General features: G+C 41.3%; 1 protein-coding gene across 1 annotated transcript; it reads left to right on the forward strand.

Annotated features, from left to right (window-relative positions):
* Positions 1 to 16,251: 16,251 nt before the first annotated feature.
* On the forward strand, positions 16,252 to 18,508 carry LOC141638361 (uncharacterized). Its single transcript, XM_074447758.1, has 3 exons — positions 16,252 to 17,904; positions 18,060 to 18,294; positions 18,383 to 18,508. The coding sequence occupies exon 1, from the start codon at positions 16,732 to 16,734 to the stop codon at positions 17,608 to 17,610; it is 879 nt and encodes a 292-aa protein (XP_074303859.1). The 5' UTR covers positions 16,252 to 16,731; the 3' UTR covers positions 17,611 to 17,904; positions 18,060 to 18,294; positions 18,383 to 18,508.
* Positions 18,509 to 20,721: the final 2,213 nt, after the last annotated feature.

A 20,721-nucleotide genomic window follows, 5' to 3' on the forward strand; every position in this document is an offset into this window, starting at 1 on the left:
GTACGGCTTTTCATCTTTATGAACCGATGGTCGACCGAGCGTTCGATTCAGACGCTTGAGGATATGTTGCGAGCATGTGCTTTGGAGTTCCAAGTTAGTTGGGAGAAGAGTTTACCACTTGTGGAGTTCTCCTACAACAACAGTTACCAAGCTAGTATTCAGATGGCTCCGTTTGAGGCACTTTATGGAAGAAAGTGTCGTAGTCCTTTGTGTTGGGACGATTCTAGTGAGGCTGTCATTCTTGGTCCAGAGTTGGTTCAAGAATCGATTGAGCAAGTAAGGTTGATCCGTGAGAAGCTTAAGGCAGCCCAGGATCGACAGAAGACGTATGCAGACTTGCGGCGTAGGCCGATTGAGTTTGAGGTTGGCGATAAGGTTTTTCTTAAGGTTTCGCCAATGAAAGGTGTTAAGAGATTTGGACTTAAGGGCAAGCTTAGTCCTAAGTACATTGGACCGTATGAGGTGCTCGAGAGAGTTGGCGAGGTAGCCTATAGGTTGGCTTTACCTCCAAATTTGTCGAAGGTTCACGATGTGTTTCATGTGTCGCGATTGCGTCGTTATCGTGATGATCCTTCTCATGTTCTACGGGCTGATGTTATCGAGGTTGAGCCTAACCTGACTTATGAGGAACGTCCTGTTCGCATTTTGGAACGTCAGGAGAAGAGGTTAAGGAATAAGATTGTACCTTTGGTTCGGGTTCTGTGGAGGAGTCAGAAGTTTGAGCAAGAGACTTGGGAAACCGAAGCGTCTATGCGAGAGAAGCATCCACATCTTTTCGAGTGAGGTAGTTCTCTTATCAAGTTTCGAGGACGAAACTTCTTTTTAGGGGGTTGGATTGTAACACCCCTAATTTCCGTAATATAATTCTATAATTTTATTTTCCCATATTTTATATTTTTTATTTTCGGGAAAATATCCGTTTGTCGTCTTTTGGGCTCGTTGGGCTCGAAAAACGGTGAAGGCCCATTCCTCCCTTGGGTCTCACGTGAATCTTGGTGTAGATGGGTAAGTTTTGGGCTTAAACCTAGAATAAACCCATGAGCTTCTCTATAAATATGAAGGAAAACCAAACCCTTGCTCTTCTTTTCTTATAATTCTCACAAAAACCCTAAACCTAGTTTCTCTCCTCCTCTCTTCCTCCTCGTGCCGCGCGCCACCCTGCCTAGGGTTTCGTGCCGTCTCTCTTCCTCCTTCGTTCTTCATCGTTCTTCGTGCTTAGATTGATCCTACTTCTTGGATTTATCTATCTTCTTCGTAAGTTTTTATGTTTCGCGTAGTTTTTATAGTTTTATAGTTTTTATATATATGGTTAGTGTATTTATTAGTTTCGTTATCTTTGGCACGTGGATGATTTCTATGAAGGCGTGGAAGTTGCTCCTGGAGAAGACGTTTATATCGTTGAAGACGATCTCTAGGGTTTTATTTGCTTAATAAGGTAACTAGGTGTTTCTCTTTTAATTGTGTTTATGCCAATTGATGTAATTAATATGATTTAATGATTGTTTTGCATGATTGGTACATGTTTGATTATTTGTTATCATGATTAAATATGTTTCGCATGTTTGTATATGTTTTTATGCATTAATTATATATCGTATGATGTTATGTGTTTATTATGGGTGTCATGTGCGCAATTAGGGTTTACGAATAAACCCTAGTGGCGGCATGATAGGCGGCCAAGAGTCCTTTCCAAAGTTATAGCTAAAGCTAGTATAACATTGATGATGATTCAAGCGTTATAGCTTAAGTTAATACAACTTTGGGTAGCTACTCTAGTTATGCATTTGGACCTACTATAACATTGAAGTACGAGATAAGGTTATAGCTGTAACTAAGGTAACCTTGGGATTATGGCTCAAGGTTATGGTTAATGCTAGTATAACTTTGTATTTCGTGTCAAGGTTATGGTTGAGGTAGTATAACTTCCGAGTTATATTTCTTGAAGTTATAGTAGAGGTTGCTATAACCTCGCATCCGAGTTTATGTTGTGGTTTGGATTACCATAACATTGAATGGTTAAAGTTAAAGTTATAGCTGAAGTTACTATAACGTTGGTTGCTTGTACTTGTTTCATATGTTGTATTGTATTCAACTTGTTATGACATTGTATTTGCATATATCTTTGGTTACTCTTGTTCATATGATAAGTAGGATGGTCAGTTATACTATCCTATGAGTTGAGTCGTGATGTTGTTCACGCATGTTAGTACGATCGGTTATCTTTGTGCATTTGTTTGTTGGTTGGTTTGAATAGATGACGGTAGTATCATTTGTATACTATCGGAACGAACAAATGCTACCCTTCGGGGATTGGTGTATGGTCTATGGTCGGGGGGGTAGCAGAGGCAGTGCGTTATACGCTCTGTTCCCCGAGTGTCGTTCGGTTTGCACCGAGAGTCTGGCCAGGTCTTAGACATATAGGCAGTGGTTATACGCTATACATAGTACCTTAGAGGCAGTGCGTTATACGCTCCACACCGATGGAGGCAGTGCGTTATACGCTCCATCAGCTAGAGGCAGTGCGTTATACGCTCTAGCAGTTAGAGGCAGTGCGTTATACGCTCTAACGGCGTTCGCTCTATTTGGCTATACTTTGATGATAGCTTTGTGCCTTCTGTTGCTGTGGATTGTGTGTCGCCATGTTTGCTATGCTTTAATGCTAGCTTTGTGCCTTTCGTTGGTGGGTCGTTTGTCACTACTAGTCTTGTAAGTATTCATGGTCTAGTGGTTGCATATGGTCTAGGTTTGCATGATTGCATTCGTTCAAGGTTGATAAGTCATGGTAAGCTTTGTTGGGTTTTTCATGATTATAGATGATCTCACATGTTTACTGGTTTTGCATTTCATTTGTCAATGAGTGTTAGTTATATTCAATTATTGTAAACATGACTGGGAGAGCATCTAGTTACTCCCGACTGATTGTCGACCCCCCTTTCAGGTTGTTCAGTTCGTTGCTGTTTGGTTGGTGCTTGCTTGGGGAATGTGCGAAGCGAGCTTAATAATAAATTAGGACTTTACTTTATGTTTTAAGAACCTTTGAATAATGTATTAGTTTGTTTTGGATTTAGTGGCGAACCGGATTTGGGCTTGGTGTTTCCGCCACCTTGACCCTTTTATCAGTATCGTACTCTGATATTCATTTTATAAATGTTTTTCCTTTGTTTCATAATCCGGGTTGTTACATTTTATCACGTAAGAGGCACATTAATGATCATGAGACGGTAGCTTTGACCGAGGTAGGGACTGCCCTAGTTCAAAATAAGTTACCTCTTAAACAGTCAGACCCGTGTAGTTTCTCAATTCCGTGTCACATAGGTACCCATTTGATTGATAACGCGCTATGTGATCTTGGTGCTAGCGTCAGCGTCTTACCTCTGTCTCTTGCTAAGAGACTTGGTTTGACAAAATTTAATTGCACGAACATGACTGTACAGATGGCCGACCGTAGTATATCACGGCCGCTAGGTGTCATAGAAGACATACCTGTAAAAATCGAGAGGTTCTTTATTCCCGTTGATTTTGTAGTGCTTGATATCCCCGAGGACACTCACACCCCTATTATTTTAGGGAGACCATTTTTATTCACTGCTCGAGCAGTGATAGATGTCGGGGGCAAGACATTAACATTTCAGGTAGGAGACGAGGAATTCATTTTCCATCAGTCAAAGTCTCGAAGGGCTCCCATGCAAGCTCAACCTAGCAATGCCCTTTCCTCTACTGACCCTCATATTGACACTCCAGATGAAAATTTGGAATTTTGTGCTGCTATTGTGACCCCTCTGCCTCAGATTGAGAGCAAAAAGGAGGAGAACTCGTCTGTTTTCCTTGCTGCAGGTACAGATGAAAATAATGCAGGAGTTGTCAAAGGTCATTGTGCAAGTAAAATCAATCAAATTGGGGGTGACAACGTCAAAGCTGGTGAGAAGGAAAAGGGGACGAGAAAAGTTCGTGCGTATGTGGACGTCAACTATTCTCCTCCTAATGGTTCAAATTCAAGCTCGTGGAGAATGACGAGGACGGTCAATGATGCTAAAGGGACGTCCTCCAGTCAGAAGCCCTCCATAGGGCTACTGAATTGTCTTGAGAAGGGAGCGGGGAATGCCCCGTGTAACAATTTGTAAAAACTATTTTTAATTTCCTTTGGATTTATTTTATTGCGTTTATTAGGACTATTAGAATTTAGACATTTTTAGAGTAGTTAGAAAGACTATAGACTGTTACTTTTTGTATTTGGTATATTGGGATATGTTTGCGAGTGTTTTTATGCAGGTTTGGGGAAATTTTAACTCATCCTGAGGACTTACACGAGGAAAAGCACTCGATCGAGTACTTTTTGTACTCGATCGAGAGGATATTGCAGGAAAAGGGGTCGATCGAAGGCTTTACAGTTGCTCGATCGAATTGGCTAGATAAGGGAGTTCTCGATCGAGTAGATTTTTACTCGATCGAGTAAATGGAAGCTGAAACTCCTCGATCGAGTGATTTCAAATCACTCGATCGAATGATAATGTCTATTACACGCAGAAAGTGTCTTCTAAACTCCCTCCTTTTTCATTATTTCATTTTATTATTCATTCTTTAACCCTCATTTGCAATAAAACCTCCCAAATCCTCCATTTTTATTGCCCATTACCAAATCCAACACCTACAAATTACTCCTTGCAATTAATCCGACATTTGCCCTCTAATTTGCCCCTTGAATTTGCTTGTTTGCTCGGTCAATTTGGGTCTTTAGGGTTTGCGGTTTTTGCTCGAAAATCGCCTAATTTGCATCATCCTTTGTCGATTAATTGCTTCTTTGTAGGTTTCTTTGATCAAGTAAGTATTCCCTTTGCCTCATTGTTGTTTAATTGCTTTTCTTTCGAATTATTGAGGTAATTTGTGATTAGGGTTCATGCTAGTCGAAAATTTCGACTGAAATTGGGATTTTTGTTGTATTTGCTTCATTTGATGATTAATCCCCTTTCCCACATCGCTGGTTATCTGTCTGTCTCGAATTTTTGAGGAAAAAATTGGGAATTAGGGTTTGTTCAGTCGACAACTTCGACTGTTTGGGGAATGTTGTCTGTTTAATTTGTTAATTACTTATCGTTTCCCCTTCCTTACTTGATTAGGATGGACAGTAGTTCAATGCCCTCTTCCAGTTCGACTGTCAGTCCGTCCTTGACTGAGACGGTGGTCCCTGCTGCTACCACCGTCTCCACAGTTGTTAGTACCACAGTTGTTGCCCCTGTTTTTCTTGTTACTGCTGCTGGTACCGTTGTTGCTGCTGCCAGCTCTGTCTCAGCTTCTACCTCCGTCACAGCCACTACTGCTAGCTCTTCTACCTCTGTGTCGGTCTCTACTGCTTCTTCTGTTGCAGCTACACCTAGTACTTCAGGTACGGTGATCACCCCTGCTGCGTGCTCACCCGCAGTCACAGCTGCTTTCCGGGCGGCTCTACTACCTCGCACCGTCGGAGGACGGTCTTCTACTTTAGGTTCTAGAGGCCGGGGTCGTGCTCGTGCTACACCTTTCGCTGGCCGTTCTGCTGGCCGTGTTTCCATTCGAGGGGACGATACCCTCGACTCGCACCCCAAGTACCCCCCAGGTAATTTTTGTTAACGGTATTCCTCGCACTAGATTTTATCATTTAGTTGACTGAGACTTTCTCCCTACTCGTTTCTTGTGCCGTACGTCACTTGAGAGGCTTGGTATTTACGAGCCGGTGTGTGAGATTTTGAGGGGTATAGGGATGGCTAGGCTTGTGACCATGAGTGCCTACACCTTCAGGGAGCTAACCCTTGAGTTTTTCAGCTCCTTTACCTTCTCCTCCGGGGCACACGACGCTGCCCTTACTTGTGCTTCTGTTTCTTTCCGGTTGTTCAACCGGCCTTTTTCTTTGACTTTGGAGGAGTTTGGTACTAGACTTGGCCTTTCCTTTACGGGCGCCACTGTTGCCCCTAGGAAGGTCATCCGTCAGCTTTGGCGGACTTTGGCACAGACCACCTTCGAGGAGCGAAAGCTCGCTCAGGTCCACCTCCCCTCTGCCCGTTACTTCCTCCGTCTGATGGGAAGTACCATTTTTGTCCGAAAGGAGCCAAACAACATTACTAACACCGAGCTTTCTATTTTGGGCGGGTACTTGATCATTGACAGCGAGGGCCCCTTTGCCCTCAACATTGCTTACCTGACCGCCCAGTACTTTCAGTCTCAGGGGGAGAAAGCCACGGGCACCATTGTCTGCGGTGGCATAGCCACCTTCCTTGCCCATTCTCTCCTTCCTGCCTTCCCTCGTGACCTACCGTACATACGTGGAGATAGATTCCTGGACCTAGCTTCTATGTTGTCCATGACTTGGCTGACTTCAGACTACCGGACTTGGAATATTGGTGGTTCCTTGTCCGAGGACCTTCTTTGCACCACCCTTCCTCATCTCATCCCTTTGCCCACTGTTGCACAGAGCGTTCTACCACCACTGTTACCCGAGTACCACCTACCGCTCCGACCACCTCCTACTTTAGCCGCTTCTAGGAAGCGGCGTAGACCTGAGACCGGAGAGGGATCCACACCTTCTACGGGTGGCCAGACTTCCACGGCCACTCCTACCCCGATCCCTACTCCTACTTCTGCGCCTGACGAGACACAGACACAGCCGGTCCTTCCGGCTAATTTTGTACCTTCTCTACCCTTTGAGGCGTCCGCGGTCATGGACCAAGGGCGCCGTGACAGTTTGTTGCTTGAGCTTGTAGAGAGACAGGATCGTATGGAGATGGACATGGCTCTTGCTATGTTTCCCTTATACGAGTATCACATGAGGCAACACCGTCCCATTCCAGAGGGTTAGCCACACCCGTCCTTCTACCGGTACCCAACTGAGGGGTACCCTGAGTCTGCTAGTGAGGAGGAGGAGGACGAGGACCCAGCAGCGGCGGCAGTGAGAGCTCAGGCTGAGCAGAGGAGGAGGAGAGAGCAGGAGGTGGACCCGGACTACACTGTGACGGTGGAGGACGTGACAGAGGAGGCTGGCGAGTAGCTACTGGTCTACTCACTTCCCCAGTTTTCTGGCTGGTTTGGGGAAGTTCGTGTTTTTTATGTACATTCTCGCTCTTTTATTTCTTTTGTCTCCTTTTTATTTTATTGTTTTCATTCATTTATTGGTTGTATGTTCCCGTTCCCCTGTATATATCTGCTGGTGTATGCTGGAGGACAACGAGGGCGTTGTCCGTTTTGGTTTGGGGAGGGTAATGCATCCTTTAAGTCTGCATTTGCATTTGTTTTGCATTCACGTTTCTATTTTCAGCTTGCATTTTATTCATTTATTTCATTAAAATTTATAAAATCCAAAAACAATTAGAAAGTTTCAAAAATTATTAATAAAATAATCACGTTTATTTTGCATATAGGTTGAGCCGGAACGGTTGATTTCCGTGATGATATTGCACTTTAACTTGTCACTTTACTTGAGCCTTGCACTTTCATTGACGGTTATTAGCTAAGTCTTATGCATAATCTACGAGTTTTTGTTCAAATTTAGCTGACTGTTTAGACTTGACCTGATAAATTGGCAACCTACTTACAATTTTTGAGATTTAGAGCCTTATAACTGGTGACATTCATGACCGGTTTACATAGGAATTGAGAGTAGTACTCCTTGCATAGCATGTTCATTATTTTTGCACTTTTATGACATTCGATTTCTTGTCAAATGCATACATTCGGGTTTGTGGTCGGTGTCACATGCAGGGAGCTGCTTGCAAATTTTTCCTTTTCTTACATTTTTCACCCATTTAGCTCCACTTAAGCCAAATTTAGCCTTTTTGACCCAATAGCTACATCCAAAACTGAGCCTGCCTAGTCAAGCTAGTTTAGTATGTCTTTTGCGGTATGTTTTTCCGTCTGCGGTTTGGCCCGTGTTTATTTTGATTGGAGTTGGTGGAAATGAAGGAAGGAAGAATGAAAAAAAAAAGAATTGGAAAAAAAAGTGAAAAACGTGAAAAGAAAAAAAAAAGAAAAAAAAAATGAAAAAACATGGTGATTCACGTAAGTCAGAGGAAGAAAAAGAAAGAAAAGAAAAAAAAATTGGTTTGTGTTGATTGTGTAATTAAGACGGTATTAAAAAAGGGAATTTTGTGACCGTCTCACTCCTCCGTTCTTATTCATGCACCTTTTGAGGAGATAGTGTTTTTGGGTTGGTGAGTTGTGTGCCAGATGAAGGGCACTTGTCTTTATTTTTCAGTCAATTGAGATTCAGACGGTCTTATATGGTCCTGTTTAGGAACTAGCTTGACGCTTTTACCTCCACATTTCCATAACTTGTTTTGCCTTTTCTCACCTGAACCTCACTATTCCTATACTATTTGTAAGCCCTCGGCTGTGACGGACATTGTTTGTTGGAATGTGTGCATTAGTACTCGAATCGTCTTTCATCCTTGTTGCATGCATGCTATGTAGGTCGCAGTTTAGGTGAGTGACTGTTTCTCCTTCTCTCTTTTACATATAATTCACCCTTTGCTTCATGAGAGAAGAGTGACCACGTGAGAGTCCGATTTTGTTGGTCTTGCAAGGTCGATAGGTCGGCTTTATTTCTGAACAACTTATAACTCGTTTGCGTATTGACTTCTGTAGTTGTAACCGTTGATTTTTGTTGCATTAAATTGGTTCAAGTAGATAAGTTATAGCTAGCTCTGAGTTTTCATTTCCGTTCCATTAGTTTGCATTTGGTTTACTCGAGGACGAGTAAAGGTTCGATTTGGGGAGATTTGATACGTGCATTTTATATAGTCTTTTTAGCTTATTTTTGCACGTATTTCCATGTACTTTTGTACTGTTTGATATTGCATTATGCCCCGAAATGGCTACTTTGGTTCGTTTTGTCTGTTTTGTAGGAATGAACCTGGAAGTAGAGGAATCGTACCTTTTTCGTCCTGTTTTGCCTGCATTTTGAAGAGACGTGGATTTTAGAGCGAGATACTGCATTGGGATGCGTGAAGAAATGGTCTACGAAGTAGTCGGCAACGAGTTTGGAGCTGTTTTGGAGGAAGAACACTCGATCGAAGGCTTTTCTTGGTCGATCGAGTGGTTTCACGTGCTGTGGAGGTCGATCGAGTACTTTATTGTACTCGATCGAAATGCTGGATATCAGGTTTCCTCGATCGAGTAACATTTCTGCTCGATCGAGTGGTTTACTTGCTGAAGTCCTCAATCGAGTTGTCTCAAACTACTCGATCGAGAGGATTGGTGTTTCACGGGCCTTAATTAATCCGTGATTGCTTATTTTCGTTAGTGGACTTCGTTGTTTTTCTATTTAAGCGCTTAATAATTAGGTCATTATGATCTTTTCATCTCTTAATTACGTTTAACACTTGGATTACGCCACTCTCTCTTCTCTTAATCTTTCCCTTAAACTATTCAGTGTAACTTTGCTTTTGGGATTATTTTGCTCGGATCTCGTGTTCTTTACGGCGGAATTCTTGCTATTGTAATCTCTTTCTCCCTTTGATCTTAATCTCATCATTTTATTTGCTTAATTCTCTTGTTTTACTCTCTTAATTTCTGCCCTAATTAGTTTATGCAATTTTATTATTGTTTCATCATGCCTTATTTTAGTTATTTCATTATTATTAATCTTGACAACATTAATAGCATGAGTAGCTAAATTCATTCATGTTGGGACTAGGGGATCTATGGTAGAATTGTGACGATGTAGCGAATAGGCTAGATGACTTATTTGTGAGAATCTGTACCCATGGCAATTTAATTGTATTACCGACTTAGTTGAGTGCACGCTTCTAAGTTACCCCTTTAATCTGGTTAAATTTACTCCTGGATCGGAAGATTGGACTAAATAGACCTGCTATGAACAGTAGACTACCCTGACGAAGACGGAAGTTAAGTTAGTGGAAATCTAGGATAGAAAGTGGACCGGAAGGACCTTTCAATATCCGTCTCACAGTAAATTATCTAGACTCTTTGCAGTTGAGTCATTAAGCTACCGTAGTGAACCGAAATCCCGACATGCTCTTTCTTTATTGATCATCTTATTCGTATTTTCTGCCCTTTTACTGCTCTTTCTTTATTTCTCTTTCTCTTAGCCTTAATTAGTTTAGAAAACCAAATTACGACCCCCCATTTTGTGACCAAATAGACGGTCCTTTTACAGATATCTTGACTCCCTGTGGAGATCGACTCGGCTTCTCTAGCTATATAGTTAGTGCCAATTGGTTATTTTTGGTAGGTATACGACTAGCCTGTCAGTAGCATTTCCATGCATTAGGTGGTCTTGGTAAGGCACCTTGGTTTATGGGGGTGTTACAAAGTGGTATCAGAGCGACGATTTTGGAACCTGTAACTAATGAACCCAATGAATTTAGGGAGTCAAAATAAAATGAACCCGGGTAGGAGTTGTTAGGAGCTAATGCGAAGGCTTGAGAGACGTCCTAAAGTCGCGATCTCGGCCTACAACTTTGAACCGGTCACTATGGGGTGTGTAATGGGATCGCTATGTGTTTACTTAAGTTATATTACATATATGTATTGAATGATATGTTGTATGGATTGATGGATAAATTAATGTGGAGAATGGAGAATGTGGTGGCGAAAGGTGAGTAGTTTGTATGATTATATGTTGATATAAATACCGGAAATTATATGATGTTGATTTCTAATGTGGCTTATTAGAAACATGTGAATAGGATGTTGCTTGTTGTGTATATATATATATATATATATATATATATATATATATATAGAGAGAGAGAGAGAGAGAGAGATTGAATCATGTGAGGCACCCTTCTTAGGGTAAGGCGGCTGGACACCTTCTAAACCGTCAGATCTAATAACTATACGCACTTTTGAGATCTTGCCACGTGTCCCTATTTAATCATACACTCAAAGCAAATGCCAGCCAACAACTTCATTTACGACATTTCACTCTCTCTCTCTCTACTCTCTCTACTCTCTCTCTCCCTGTCTCTGTCTTTCACGCATTAACTCCACTCTCAACACTCAACTACCGTTTTTCGATTAAATTCGTTCATCATCGTCTGAATCACACGCAGTTCATCACCTGATATTTTGATCGCGATCGTCATCATCATCATCATCTCTGTTCGGTCGTCCTTTTTCGGATCTAGGTATGTGATATTCTCGTTCGTATCACTAATTTCCTTCATTTTCGATCAATTATTGTAGATCTACTTTTTTCAGACGCTTTTCAATCTACTATTTGTTTCGATAATGTATTACTAAATCATTTTCATTATAATGCAGGTTTTAATCATCCTCGAAGAATTATCCGGTCAGTACGAACGCAGCAAAATCAATTTCGGAGCATTTTTGATCTACTATTTGTATGTCTGTTCGCTCTCTTCAATACTTACTTCGTCAATTTTTGTTTATTAGGTTTTTCTCATTGTTCATTGCTTAATATGTTTCGTTTTTGTTAATATTGTGCTTTTTTGTTGTTGTTGTTGTTGTGGTGCTCTGTTGATTCTGCAATGTCGACATAGGTCTGTGTTTGTGTATCATGAGACTTGGAGGTGATATTGTGAATATTGGTCTGATGTGTTGTTGTTAAACCTGAGTTAATTTTGTGAATTTTGGAGTCGTTTTTGTGAATCTGGTGGAATATTTTGTGAATCTGGTGCAATATTTTGCGAATCATTCTCATTATAATGCAGGAAGTTAAACCTGCCTCATGATTGTCATCTTTTTATGATGAGTTTATGTGAATGTTTGTCTGAAGCATAGACCTTATCTTGCGAAACCTATAGACCACTTTGTCCATAGTTGGTCATTTGTAAAACTTCATCTGAATGCTTTGCCTTGTTTTGATATGGCTTTTAATCCTACTTATCTGGAATGTACTTATACGAAACATGACATTTTGTGTATGTGTATGAAATGTATTACTTATTATGTTTTAGTTATTTTCATTTATTTTTGTCTGAATGTGTTAGTTATTTATATGCCTAGGTCAATTGCTCTGTCTGCGTATACATTGCCAACTATGGACACTTGGTGTACGGGTCGGGTAATCGATATATTTGAAGAGGCAGAGTTTGAGCTCATTAAATGGATATGCTATCTTCTTAGGACAGACTTCTTGATTGTAGGGACTAGTCTTTGGTAATTTGAAATATAATTTAGTAGCTACATTCCTATTACGCAAGGGTACACTTTTGAGTCTTACAAATGTGTTCTTAAGGTATTACTATGCTCAAACTCTGCCTCATCTGTACAATTCCTTGGGTTGTATTAAAACGGAATTTTAGGTTACCTTTCTTTCCATGTACTAGTAGAAAGAATATGTATCATAGATGAAGATGATAACGATGAAGATCGATCCCTACAAACAAGTCTTTCTCACGACCTATATTTTTCGCCATATCCCAACATTTGTGTTGCTCATTTAGCCGGCCTTCTAGTTGTGACGGTTTCTGGCTAAATGAGCAACACCAAATGGTGGGATATGCAGAACATATATGCCATGAGAAAGACTTGTTTTGGAGGGATCGATTATCTTCATCGTCCTCATCTTCATCTTTGATATATTTGCTTTCTTGTACATCTAAAGAAAGCTTGCCTACAATGCCCTTATAATACAACACAAGGAATTGCTCTGAAGCTGAATATGAGGACGGTAATACCTTGTGAACACAAGTTGTAGGACTTAAAGTTGTACCCTTGCGTGATAGGGAATGTAGCTACTCAATTATATTTCAAATGAACCTATTATGTTTAGTTGTCGGTCGGTGTACTTAGGTCTATCACCGTTAGTATTTAATCTTACTTTTATATACTTGCTAAGGCACCCTTGTATAAATATGTAATCAGTAGTTTTCTATTTTGGATGTTGTATCAACATAATGTATGAATACTATGTTCCATTAATGAAGTTTACTTTCCTTTTATTTTGTCAATCCTCGAGCATATATCTTTCATAATAACTTTGAATACAACTTTCATAATAATTTAGCTGGCATGCACTTGATGAGATTTTGTTCTGTCTCTCGATGCTGTAATGTTGATTCATAATTACGTGAATCCTATACTTGATTTTGTGAATCTTGGAGTAGTTGTTGTGAAACCTAGATCTGCCATTGTGAAACTTATTCATTTAGTTACTAACCTACTATGCGTTCCTATTATTATTTTTAGTGAATTATGGAGTCTTGGTGCAAAGGGTGTGTCGTTAATGCTTTTGAAGAAGACGAATCGTCATTTCGTGCGACTTATGTGCATCAAAAACAAAATGCAATCAGTTTGTCTTTTAAGGAAGTGATTTGGCGAAGTTAAATTATCTTCCCCTCGCTATCACTCACAACATTCTGTTTTCAATATTCAAGGAGTTATGCATAATATATTTTCTAAACTTGATGCCTTTGAAGACAAGGCAAATATGGCTATTGTGTGTCGGAATTGGTCTCAGTTATTTCTTATTCATTCCAATGCTCCCGGTGTAACCGCTGCATATTGGCTTTCTCTTGAAATCAACCATGTGGAGGGTATTCTAATTATTCATAGGGGTGCTAACCTAATCTTCCAAACGTGCAAATGTTTCTTTGATCGATAATATGTCGCTAAATTCATCCTTCATTTTCACCAATATAACCATCCAAGTGCCATGAACCTTCTGAATGCTATTGATCGCGCTACAATTTATGAAAACTTCCGTTCTTTACCTCCGGTGATGTCTCTTTGAACGAGCCACTTTGCAATTGCTATTCTTTGTCAACTTATTACGCAATTGTATAGATGCATGTTCTATTGATTTACCTTCTATTATGGACCTATAGCCTACATTTGTATCCCTTTTCCTAAAATACTATCTTTGTAATTTTCGGCATTGAACGTTGCTATCTTGTTTGCCGTGTTCTATTGTCGATAGTTTATAAATATAATGTATGACTACTACGTTTTATTAATGAAGTTTGCTTTGTGTTCTTTGATTTTGTGAATCCTTGCGTTCCCTATTGTTTCATAATAACTTCGAATGACAATTTCAATAATAACTTCAATAATAACTTCATGCCCCGTTGACATTTCCGGCCCCTACTGTTAACCCCGTCCCCCAAAAAGGGTTCACCCGTCCTCTCCTAGGGTGTCTTTTGGTCTTGTCGTTGGTCGAATGACTATGTACAAGGGAAAGGGTTTAGGGTTGGGTTAGGCGGTTCCGCGGTAGCGGATCCGCCTAACCCAACCCTAAACCCTTTCCCGTCCCGTTTTAGGACACCCGGCCTCCTACTGTTAACCCCGTCCCCCAAAAAGGGTTCACCCGTCCCCTCCTAGGGTGTCTTTTGGTCTTGTCGTTGGTCGAATGACTATGTACAAGGGAAAGGGTTTAGGGTTGGGTTAGGCGGTTCCGCGGTAGCGGATCCGCCTAACCCAACCCTAAACCCTTTCCCGTCCCGTTTTAGGACACCCGGCCCCCCCTTCGTTAACCCCGTCCCCCAAAAAGGGTTCACCCGTCCCCTCTTAGGGTGTCTTTTGGTCTTGTCGTTGGTCGAATGACTATGTACAAGGGAAAGGGTTTAGGGTTGGGTTAGGCGGTTCCGCGGTAGCGGATCCGCCTAACCCAACCCTAAACCCTTTCCCGTCCCGTTTTAGGACACCCCCCCCTCGTTAACCCCGTCACCCAAAAAGGGTTCACCCGTCCCCTCCTAGGGTGTCTTTTGGTCTTGTCGTTGGTCGAATGACTATGTACAAGGGAAAGGGTTTAGGGTTGGGTTAGGCGGTTCCGCGGTAGCGGATCCGCCTAACCCAACCCTAAACCCTTTCCCGTCCCGTTTTAGGACACCCGGCCCCTCTTTGTTAACCCCGTCCCCCAAAAGGGTTCACCCGTCCCCTCTTAGGGTGTCTTTTGGTCTTGTCGTTGGTCGAATGACTATGTACAAGGGAAAGGGTTTAGGGTTGGGTTAGGCGGTTCCGCGGTAGCGGATCCGCCTAACCCAACCCTAAACCCTTTCCCCGTCCCGCTTTAGGGCACCCGGCCCCCTCGTTAACCCCGTCCCCAAAAGGGTTCACCCGTCCCCTCCTAGGGTGTCTTTTGGTCTTGTCGTTGGTCGAATGACTATGTACAAGGGAAAGGGTTTAGGGTTGGGTTGGCGGTTCCGCGTAGCGGATCCGCCTAACCCAACCCTAAACCCTTTCCCGTCCCGTTTTAGGACACCCGGCCCCCTACTGTTAACCACGTCCCCCAAAAGGGGTTCACCCGTCCCCTCCTAGGGTGTATTTTGGTCTTGTCGTTGGTCGAATGACTATGTACAAGGGAAAGGGTTTAGGGTTGGATTAGGCGGATCCGCGGTAGCGGATCCGCCTAATCCAACCCTAAACCCTTTCCCGTCCCGTTTTAGGACACCCGGCCCCCTCTTTGTTAGCTTATTTTTGAATCCTATAGCTTATTTTGTGGCGGGAGTTTATTTTGTGCATCTCGGGTCTTATCACGGATTCGGACTATATACATTTTATGAATCGGGGTGTTTATTTGTGAACGGGGTGTTATTTTGTGAATCTCAGGTCTACTCCTCACATTCAGACTATATAACTCTTATGCCTTATTGAAAAGAATCCTTGAGGTTATTTCGTGAAACTGGAGAGTTATTTTTTGAATCTCAGGTCATATCCCCCCAAAATAGACTATATAAATCTTAGTTCTTATGTTTTGTGTATCCTTTCAGCTTATTTTGTGACGCTAAAGATGATTATTGTGAAACAGGCTACAAGATGAAGCGACCATCACAGGCGGTTGTGCAAGCAAGCGCTTCTGCGCCAGCAAAAAAACAGAGGGTGCGTTCAGAGGGACTGCCTACAGTGAGGACTCGAATGTCGCCAAAAGGGTTGTACAACTTTTACGAAGATACGGAAAATCCACCGAGCGATCAGTGATTCAAGCTATAAAAGACATGGGCTTTGGCGGTCTGTTAATGATTGAAACAGACAAGGTTCCCGGGGACCTTGCTTATTGGCTAGTGTCCAATTACAACCCAGCAAAGGGATGGTTATTTGACAAAAAACTCCCTGTATTAGAGGATGACATCCAGCTTTGCATGAACATTCCAATGGGTTCAAGACCTGTTGAGGAAGCGTCACATGTGGATAAGTGCCCTGCTTATTTAGCTACGTTGGAAAACTTCCGAAAGCAATATCCACACAAATATATCGATGATCACCACGTCTTGAACAAATTATCCATGCAGAAAGATGGTGGAGATGACTTTAAACGAAATTTCATCGTTTACATATTCTCGTCTCTGTTAGGTGGTGTGCAAGGGAATCGCGCAAGTTTGAGGATTTTGAAAAGTTTAGGTGATACTTCACTGATTCCGGAATTCAATTGGTGCAATTTCATCAAACAGAAGTTGGCTGACCAAGTTGAGTCTTGGCAAAAGGAGGAGTGGAGAGATGTCAAACGCTTGAAAGGAGATAATTTTTTTGGTGGACCCATTATGGTGCTCGTGTACATTTACTTGGACCGTTTCGTCTACAAATCAAGATTGGTCGTAAGAAAGTTTCCAACTTGTTGTAATTGGACGAAAGAAAAAATTGCAAAAAGAATTAAACAGGAGTTGAAGGCAAAAAAAGGTTTCGGTCAAGGTTCTGTGGAGCCTCCCCTTGTCATGAGCTACCACACACTCGCACCCGCACGACCCACCGGTCACAAAGCTTGAGCATGTTCAGTCCAAATCAACCATTGAAGAAGGCATACCGGATATAGGGTCGACATTCCACATTGCGGTGACAAGGAAAGCGATGGCCTTAGTGACGATAAGTGTGAGATTGTTCACAAACTTCGACGCCGCAAAGGTAGCGGCTGCGGCTTTCGCTAAGTACAGATCTCTTGCTATTCAAGCTACGAACAAGCTACCTTCCTCGGCGGTCTCTACTATGGTGGCAGCCGTTAATGGTATTGCGGACGGGTATATTTCATCCCAACAGGATGAGTTTGATGAGAATGTTGGGGATGAAGAAAATGCCGATTATGGGAATAAGGAGGAAAATATAGAGATGGGTAATAATGAGGATGCTAAGAAGGATGAGGATGGTGAACTGAATTTGGACAACGTGGTCAATAATATCGTTGGAAACACGTTATCCATGGGAGCGAATGTTGTGGAGAATGATCACGTTGTTAATGACGATGTGGACAGGATGGGTGGATGGTCCGACGCTGATTTACGTGCGGCATTGGAAATTATGGATGACACTTTTGTACCGATTCGTGCACCAGATCCCAAAGTGACAAGCAAACCCATTCGGAAACGTCGTAAACCAAGATTGCCAACCCCATCAGATTGCCCACGGTGGAGGCTGCTAGCAGACGACGATCATTTTTTGTCTTCTGAAGAAGACAGGTCTATTGATCCTCAGTCCCAGCCAACACCAACACCAACACCAACACCAACACCAGTTGTCGAACTAGCCGAACCCCCAATTGTTATTGATTTACCTGATACTCCAATGATTCCAGTCGTCCGTCCACCATCTCCGAAACTGTGTGTGGAAGAATCTGAGCAATTGCCTGAAAAACCATTGGTCACTCACCTGTACATTCGTCGTCGTCATGGAAACCGTTTGTCGGTGATGAAACCACCGGTCCGTGCGAAAGCGAGACGAAGAGGGACCAGGTGAGGAAAGCATACAAGGTGAGGAAAGAATAGTTCAGTGTCAGAGGGAAGAGGATGAGGGAACCAGATTTCCTACATTATCGGTACCATCAGTTTCTGATCCTGTTGATGTCACTAATGTTGATGTCAATAATGTTGATGTCAATACTCCTGCTATTGTGCGTCCTAGAAGAGAGATAATTCCAGCTGCTGCCTATCGATCTCCGTATCTCCAAAGAAACATCAGTGTTATTACTGCTTTTAATAGGGAGGAGAAAATACTGTTGGATTTCGGGCTTTGCTCAACAGTAGAACAAAGGTATTTGACTATGACCTTGTTTTGTAAATCTCAGGTCTCATTTTGTGAATCAGACAATTTATAAATCGTAGGGCTTATATTGTGAATCCAATAGACTGTTTTGCGAATCTGACGGCTTGTTTTGCGAATCTGATTGTTTTGATTGTTGAGTGCAGTGATATTCTTTTTCAAAGTAACACTCAGAGATTGACAAGGAGCATGTTGAGGACTATACCTGAAGGTGATCGAGTATGTTCTGAAGCTGTAAATATTTGGTGTGAGATCCTAAACAGTAATGAGAAGTTGAAATCACCGGATTCTCCTGTTCGTTTATTTGTTCCATACTCCAATGACGGTGTTAGTTCCCCCCCGGGTTGTCTGGAAAATATTGATGTTTCTTCAGTTCAATTAGTAAGTTTTGGTTTGGTGTTATTATGTTTTGTGAAACCTATTTTCATCTTTATGTTCTTCTTTTCATTTCATCTTGTCTTGTTTTCAGATTTGCACTCCAATCATGTCTACATCATGCCCACCGTTCTTCTTTTGTTTCGACCTTCGATGGAATAAATTGACAGTCATACACCCTATGAATGGAGTAGATGTTAACTATTCTGATTATGTGCAACCTACGGTGCGTCTTTTCCTCCATTTCTGGTTATGCAAAGCTGTGAATTCACGATCAAAGTGTTTGACAAGCATGTAACACATCCACATAATTAAGTGCTAATTTAGGTTGTGTGTGCGTGGAAAAGACAGGCTCATTAATTGGGTTTCACCAAGATTCGCAGTGATGGTGACATGATGCCGAGTTGTTTATCCTTCCTTCAATTTTGAAGTCGGTGAAATGGATACCGGCGTCTATTTGTTTCACTGTTGGAGCATTACAAAGGGAACAAAACGATGTCCTTTAATTATAACTTCGTAAGATACCTTTACTTAACCTTGTGAACCCGAGAGTTAGATTTGTCGGACACGGAGTTAATTTCTGAAACACTGGGGCCGGTTCGTGAACTTTGGAATAATTATAAGGACTTTTTGTTTTGCATTTATAGGTAAGTCAACTGAAACGCTATGCATTGAAGTTATGCCTTTGAATTATGACCTCCGGTGACAACATGTTGAAAGCTCTTTGTCGAACGAAGTGCGAGAAGAGTGGAATTGTGTGCCTATGTATGACCCATTCCCTTATTAATCATGTTTTGTGAATCTTAGATGTTATTTTTGGTTTTATCTGTTGTTCTTAATTTCTAAATCGTTGGTCTTATTATGTGAATCAAATATCTTGATTTGTGAATCACAGATCTTAAGCTGTCTTATTAATATTTGTCAGGGGCTACCGGCGTCTACCTTATTCTGAAGACCACCTTGTGAAGGTTATTTGGCACCGCAAAGGAAGAGATGTCATACAGTAAGTATTTTTCCCCTTTACTTTTATTTTTTTGTGCTTTTCCCTTGCCCCTTTACTTTAATTCTAGTAATGTTTCTTAATGTGCCTTACTACAGCGAGGCTATGGTGTGTCTTGAGTGGATGGAAGTCACACGAGCGGGTTTATCTACGCTTAGACCGCGTCAGTGGGTTATGGATCAAGTAAGTAGTCTACTATCAGCGTTCATTCCATTGTATTATCTGTAATCTTTTGTTTCATTCCTAATATTGTTTTTTTAGGTGATTGATATGTTTGGGATTAAGACGACACTTCATCGACCAGATCTTCTGTACTTGCCATCGACTGTCATCGTGGTTAGCTTTGAACTTGTTTTAATATTCAAGTATCTTGATTATCCCAAATTGATATGGTTTGTAAAATCACCTTTTGTGGTATGTAGAACTGTACAAAGAAGAAAAACCCTTGTATTTGGAATCAATACATCAGTGGGACATACAAACCGGTGAATGGTGCCACAATCCGAAAGGTCTGGTCCCTCCACAATATTTTTTTTATTATTTTTTATTTTTTTTTTATTTTTTGTGGTGGACATGTAGGGCTGTAAATTGGAGACTAATCTTTATTATATCAGGTTTTTATACCGCTGATCAAAGACAAACATTGGTGGGCTTGTATATGCGATATGGATAGTAAAACGAATTACATCCTCAACTCAAGCAATGCATGACAACGGTCTTATGATGTACATAATACAACCATAGACATGGTATTAATTATTTGCCTAATCTAACCCTTGACACAGTTTGTGAATCGAGTATATAAAACATTTTTAGTGTATAATCGTATTAACTCGAAACATTTTCGGTGGCCAAATTATCTCCTATTTTGGCACGTAGTTCCCCGTCATATTATCCCATGCGGTTTTCGCACTCTCACGGGGTTATAACTCTCGAGTTCCTCAACAATCAAATAAGTAAGTTATTCCCTAATGTGTACGCTTTGCGGAAATTAAATATTGTTTACTAAACAGTTGAACACTATACTACATTCAGTTTTGATTGTGGAGCTCACGTGTTGAGGTATTTGAGTATGTTGATTTCGTGATCTCGGTGATTGGCGAGAATCCGGACAATTATCGGGTAAGAAACAAGTTGAACAAAGATATACGTACATGAAATCTGTATTTGAAACTGTGTTGTTCATTAATTTCAACTATAATTTCTTACAATTGCGAGAGAATGCCGATTTTCGAAAGTACGTAATGATGCAACTACTTTCATGGGATGCAAATACTAGAACGGTACAGTCCCGGTTCTTTAATAACTTTTGCATATCAAATCCCCATTCATTCATAGTATCCGCGATATTTTGAATAGTAGCGAGCCATGCTTGTCCGTGTATATATTTTGAAATATTGTATGTGTTTTACGATATAGGAGTATAAGTAGCA

Source organism: Silene latifolia, unplaced genomic scaffold, assembly GCF_048544455.1.
Source record: "Silene latifolia isolate original U9 population unplaced genomic scaffold, ASM4854445v1 scaffold_20.1, whole genome shotgun sequence".
Classification (NCBI taxonomy): Eukaryota; Viridiplantae; Streptophyta; class Magnoliopsida; order Caryophyllales; family Caryophyllaceae; genus Silene; species Silene latifolia.